The sequence below is a fragment of the Triticum aestivum genome, chromosome 4B (genome assembly GCF_018294505.1).
Source record: "Triticum aestivum cultivar Chinese Spring chromosome 4B, IWGSC CS RefSeq v2.1, whole genome shotgun sequence".
NCBI classification, from domain to species: Eukaryota; Viridiplantae; Streptophyta; class Magnoliopsida; order Poales; family Poaceae; genus Triticum; species Triticum aestivum.
The window spans coordinates 412,613,721-412,619,720 of NC_057804.1; the positions used below are offsets into that span (position 1 = coordinate 412,613,721).

Genomic DNA, 6,000 nt, shown 5'->3' on the forward strand with positions numbered 1-6,000 from the left:
CTGCTAGCCGACAGGAGGCTAGTCGGCATCGGAGTAAGCCGACTCGGCTAGCAGTTGGCCGACTGGTGCATGCCACGCCTTGTCGAACCTTGCATGCGTGTGTAGTGTGTGTACGGAAGGAGAGCTAGCTAGCTCACCCGTACGTGGGTGGTGTGGAGGGATCGAGTGGGTATGAAACGTACGTACTGCGATATTATATATAGATAGATAGACATATGGTATGGTAGATGCCCATGACACACGTACGTACGTACGGTAATCAGGTAGGTAGCCTTTGCATGGCCAGGTTCGAGTCTTGGTCCGTTGGCTGTCGCCCGGAAATTAAAGTGGTCGTCGTCGTGGGACTATGGCAACATGCTAGCTGCGAGTCGTTGAAGCGCCGCGCAGCTCCGGCGGCACTCGTCTGCGCGCTGCACGACTAGGTATGTTGTACGTCTACGTCATCAACGGGCTCGTCGGCACGCGTCCGCATACGCCAGGCTGGTTCTGGAGGAGCGTTGGGCCGAATGCCCTGCGTGCAGTGTGCGCGGCAGAACTAGCAGAGAGCAGAAAAAAATGTACTATCACACGTAAAACATGTACATTGCATGGGCCATGCACCAGTCAGCCAACTGCTAGCCGATTAGTATTAATCAGCTTACAGGAAGCCGACTGGACCCAATCGGCTTCCCGTAGGCCGACTGGACCCTAATCGGCTAGCAGTAGGCTGACTGGCTCCTGTCGGCCTGTAGTAAGCTGACGCTGTAATATTTTTAAAAATAAAACAAAGGGCGTAATATTTTTGAAAATTAATAAAAAAAGTGTATTATTTAAAAAAAAATAGCCCGTGGAGGAGGGTCGACTAGCATCCTTATAGTTATAGGTTAGAATGAAGAAATCAAAATTAGTCATTAGTGCAAGATGATGCTTACTAGACACATGATGCACAAACAATATAACAGGCAAAAAAATATATGGAATTACTCCCGGGATGTTACAGAACCCTTCGGTGATGACTACGAGGGAGAGGCGTCACCGCACCATCATTGCTGCCGATCCCCATCAGAAGCAAACAAACACAATAACAAACACAAAGTACTGGATCGTGTGGGCGGAGTACCATGTGTACAAAGAACAACCAGCAAAACTGGAAAGAAAAACACCTGTTGATACTCCCTCCGTCCCATACTGTAAAATCGTGTCAAAAAACGTCTTGCATTATGGGACGGAGGGAGTAACATTTTGCATGCCAAGACTGGGCATCAAAAACACTTGTTTAGAACAACAAAACTATGTTTCACTCCAAAGAGAAGAAAAAAACAGGTGCTGCTCAATCAAAGTAAAGCCCAGCACAGGCCGATGAACATCCAAGATGACACTACCAGCGAATTCAAAGAGCTTTTAAATAGGATAATTTAGGAACTTGGCTGATGCTATACAACGAATCTCATCCAAATCGACTAATGTAGACTCAGTCCGCATGGACGCCAGAATTTGTGAGGTCGATATCGCCCATTCCTGTATCTTCCTCATCTTCACTGTCATCATCACCAGCAACCTCCGCGTTTTGCTCAACCAGGGTATCCAACTGGGCGTTCAATAGCTTATCTTCCCTCTCACTCACCTGTTTACAAAATGCAAATAATACAAAGCTTCATGAACCATGAGCTGGAACAGCTAATATAATTTTGAGAACATTCATATCGTAGATATATACGATATATCGAAGAGATGTAGAAGAATTATTAGACGCCACCGAAAACTTACAGCTCTAGGTGCTTCTTTCACTACCAACTTTCCCTTGTGTTTTTCAATCTCTGCTGTGCACGCTTTAACTGCATCAGTGAGAACTGAGATGCCTTGGTCCTATCCCAAGGAGAAACAAACAAAAGAAGATTAATTGTTATTTGTGGAGAGTTGAAACATCAAAACCCTAAACCATAATTCTGAGGTCTAAAAATTCATACAGCTGTAAGCCCAAAGCAGCTTACTGTACCATTTGAGTGCTTGTACAACAAGACAGACTAAGTACAGTTCATGCAAATAACCACTGTTACCTAATCAGTAACTTAGATCATTCTACAGACATGTTATTAAGAACACGCCAAAAAATTAGCATCCTTGGTCACAGAAGAGAATGATATTAGCATCAATCTCGGTGACTAGCCAATCAACCCCATTTCTAGATGACAATGAGAAACAGCAAACTACAGATTATGGACAACAAACTATCAAACATTGTATGCGGTGCAATAGCTGTTGACACATTGGAAGCAAGGTGAGCACTATAACAGCCTTCATGATAGTTAGGATATAAGATAATCCACCCAGCCAATAATGTACTCCCTCCGGTCCAAAATATCAGGTGCATTAATCTTTTTTAAAGTCAAACTTCTTTAACTTTGACCAAGTTTACAGAGAAAAATATCAATGTTTCAAAATCCAATCATTATCATAAGATTCATCGTGAAATATATTTTCATATTTTAGTTATTTAGCATCGTAAATGTTAATATATTTTCCTATAAACTTGGTCAAACATAGGAAAGTTGGACTTTTGGAAAAACTAATACACCTTATATTTGGGAACAGGGGGAGTAACTCGTAATCTTAAATCCTCTTGACACATCAGAAGCTTCTTTCTAAATAATGAAAGTTTGACCATCTAATCAATCAAGAGAAATAAAATGTGCTAAAGCGCAGTGCAATTGTTAAATCTTAAATTCTATGTCAAATTAGGAGCATCCTTCTAAATAAGAATCAGATAATTTAATCAATCAAGCAGGATACCTAGAGCCAAAGCCAACATCAATCATGGAAAGAGGCTGAAGAAGACACCAACCTTGTCGAGAGTTTGTGTAGTCAGAACATAAAGTGGAGGAGCAACCAGCTTAATCTTCACAGGACAATTAGTGTTCCCAGCAGCTTCAGCTTTCCTCATGGCTTGCTGCAATTTCAAATTTAGAATAACTGAATAAGCAACCCAAAGTGTTCAATCATATCCCAAGGCAGAAACAGGGTTAACTAGAACCTTAATATGGAGCACCCCATCAAATTGGAAACATTTCATCTCGACGTCAGCACGGATCTTGAGTGGCTGCGGTGTCATTCTCCTCCGTATATTCTGGACCAGGGTCTCCTTAATCTCAGGGGTGACAGCAGGCACCACCTTAGTCACCTGCCAGTAAATGTAAGTATCACTTCCATTTTCTGACAAAAACTCTAAATTTAATCATGTCGATGGTAAATATCAGAACACATTCCAGGGGTAAAGTATTCGCATCACTTGAAATATCAATCAACTGTTCGTTAGACCTTAGAACTAGACTCGACAAGACAAATGTAATATATTGGTACATTCCAACATTCAATGATTAGTTGCACTAGAAAGTTCATTTGGTCCATTTGACCTCAGATAAACTCGCAAGTACCAAACCTTTCTATGGTGCCCATTGAACAGAATGAGAACCTGACATCTAGTACACACGCACAAATTCACATGACATTATCATTTAAGCATGGCATAGTTATTAGTGAATGCATTTAATCAGGTCAAGACATGGTAGTGCATACATCAGGATTAGTACTAAACGAAAATCATGATAATTGGTGGGTAACCTCTTGGCAGTCAGGGCCAGTCTCCTTCTCCTCGTAGGTGAGCACATCGAGGATGGCGTCGGGGTCGGCGACTATGAGCTTGAAGGCCTCGAAGGCGTGGCCGTACTTGCGGTAGAGCGGCCAGCCGATGCGCTGGTAGATGGGCTCGAGGTCGATCTCGAGGGTCTCTGCAACGTGGCGCATGATGGAGTGCACGAGCTTGGACTTGTTGTACCTGTCCTCGCAGGACCGCGCCTCCTCCTCGGAGACCCGGCGCTTGGAGAGGTCGATGTATCCCTTGTCGCGGTCGACACGGAGCACGATGGCGGGCTCCTGGCGGCCGACCTTGATGAGCGAGGAGATGGAGCGGATGCGACGGCGGGAGAGCTCGGAGAAGAGGATCATGCCCTCGACGTTGTTGTACTCGAGGAGGGAGACGTAGGCGCCCATGTCGGCGATGTGCTTGACCTGGATCATCACCGCGGCGTCCACCTCCGGGAACCGCGGCTCGTACATCCGGCACTCGAGGTTCGGCATCCTCTCCGCCTACCGGGTGGGGAGCTTCGCCGGAGTTGGAGGGGGCCGCGGCGGATCTAGGGTTTGCTTGGGTTTTGGTCGGGGGGGAGGGGGTGGGGGCGGCAGTCAGAGAATGCTGCCTGTTGTACTCTCTTGGTGGATCGGATATCAAGTGAGCCGATCCGACATCTCGGGCCGGTCCAGTCTCCCCACTCTCCCCCACACGCGCCACGCAGGTATTGGAACCGGATAGCGTACTTTTGAGAATACGCCTGCGTGCTTGGTTAGCGTACTCCTGTGAATACGCCTGCGTGCTCGGGTAGCGGGGAACAGATCTTGTGCGCCTCACGCGAGCTCCGGGGAGTGGGAAGAGGCACGCACCAGTCCAGCACCGGATCCCCTTCCCTTACCGCCGCCTCTTTTCTTGGAGGGGAGGAAAAGAAAGCCAAGGGAAGGAGGACAAGTAGCGAGCCTTGAGGAACTTCTCGGCTCGGCTTCTTCTCCAATCCCGTTCATTGCCTTTCCGTTCATCCCCACGGGCCGCAGCTAGCTCCGCCGTCGCGCTACCGGGAGGGGGAGGGAGATCAGACTGTGAGATGGCTTCGCCGGAGCCATCGGCGGCGGCGGCCGGGGCGGGCGGCGATGCGGCCGGCCAGAGGGCTCCGGTGGAGCCGCTCCGGCTGCCAACGCCGGAGGAGATCAAGGGGCAGGAGATGATGAACAACTGCGCCGTCCGGAGCGTCCTCAGTGGTGTCATGGGTAACGTTACTCACCGCCTCCAACTCTAATCTCTTAATACTACGTACTATTCATTCAGTTACAGAGTATTGGGAGAAATCCATGTCTGTACTACTGGGGTGCATTATACAACTCTGTAATTGAATTATGCTAAAGTGCCGACTTAATATGTCTCCATGATCTTGTTCAAATGTCATGCAATCAGAGTTTCTGGATGGTGTGACATGTCACATGGGTGGTTGTTCATTCTTTAGATGGTTAGGTCTTCACCTGTTTGTCTGAATAGTTACAAATAAAACGATGCTGGTTCTGAAGACATGAACTTAATTTTATTTTGAGCAATTGCACGTACGAACTTAAATATGTTCATGTGTTGATTCGGTTGTACTCACTTGTAGAACCGTCTACTGTTAGTTTGTTACTCTGGCTGCTCAAAATCTTTGGTGGCAATAAAACAAAACTTCTTTTCTCCCGTTCGATGATCCTTCATGTGAAATGGCATGTCATAATGCATAATGGAGATGCCTTTGTTTCCAGTTCTTTATTTTTTGAGGGTCATGCCTTTGTTTCAAGTGAACTTGCCTTGGAGAGTTGGGGTCTTAAGTTTTTGTAGTGATTCTGCAAGTAAAGTTGGGGTCATGAAATCAACCCAATTAAATTCCAGTACTGAACACATATTACCTTTCAAAGACATTAAGGTTGAGAGTATTCAGAAAGGGGTTGGATAAAGTATCAAGTTGTCTGAAAGGGGTTTTCGTAGAGCATTAGAAAGGTTGCTGCTTAACAATGCACAATCGTTTTCAGTTGTAGCTACAAGCATTCTGTCATAGGCATACGATGTGATTTGCAGAAAATAGCAAGGTCGACGTTTATTGAAGGTTGATCTGACAGTGGTTCAAATTTTTTGTTAAATAGTCTGAAAATATTTCTGTACTGCATTAGAAAGGTTACTGTTTGGCGGTGCGCCTGCGCCTCTCTGAATCCATTTCATGTCAGTGCTGCAAGAAGTGTAATGCAATAGACATACATCGCGGACATCCTGATAATGACTTGGTGTTTGATCATGTCAACACTGATGTTGTGCCCTTTCCTATTCCTTATTTTCAACCAATCTTACCTTTGGAAGGTTTGCGTTACCTCTGCCTTGGATGTTTGCCATCTTTCCTCCCA

The 6,000-nt window shown here is 45.8% G+C and overlaps 2 protein-coding genes across 3 annotated transcripts in view; one reads left to right on the top strand and one right to left on the bottom strand.

Moving 5' to 3' along the window:
• Positions 1 to 1,235: 1,235 nt before the first annotated feature.
• On the bottom strand, positions 1,236 to 4,254 carry LOC123092423 (eukaryotic translation initiation factor 2 subunit alpha homolog). The gene is made up of 5 exons (XM_044514194.1): positions 3,598 to 4,254; positions 3,011 to 3,157; positions 2,822 to 2,926; positions 1,747 to 1,845; positions 1,236 to 1,603 (listed from the first exon to the last, which is right to left on the bottom strand). Exons 1-5 carry the CDS (start codon positions 4,111 to 4,113, stop codon positions 1,451 to 1,453), a joined length of 1,020 nt encoding a protein of 339 aa, XP_044370129.1. The 5' UTR covers positions 4,114 to 4,254; the 3' UTR covers positions 1,236 to 1,450.
• A 209-nt stretch (positions 4,255 to 4,463) lies between these two features.
• The window catches only part of LOC123092425 (mitochondrial import inner membrane translocase subunit TIM22-4), a 3,888-nt gene continuing 2,351 nt past the window's right edge, over positions 4,464 to 6,000 (top strand). The window contains exon 1 of one of the 2 annotated variants that reach the window (XM_044514196.1): positions 4,464 to 4,851. In XM_044514196.1, the coding sequence (XP_044370131.1) occupies positions 4,689 to 4,851 (163 nt within the window). In that variant the 5' untranslated portion in view covers positions 4,464 to 4,688. The remainder of the gene's footprint in view (positions 4,852 to 6,000) is intronic. The other variant, XM_044514197.1, reaches the window with a different exon arrangement.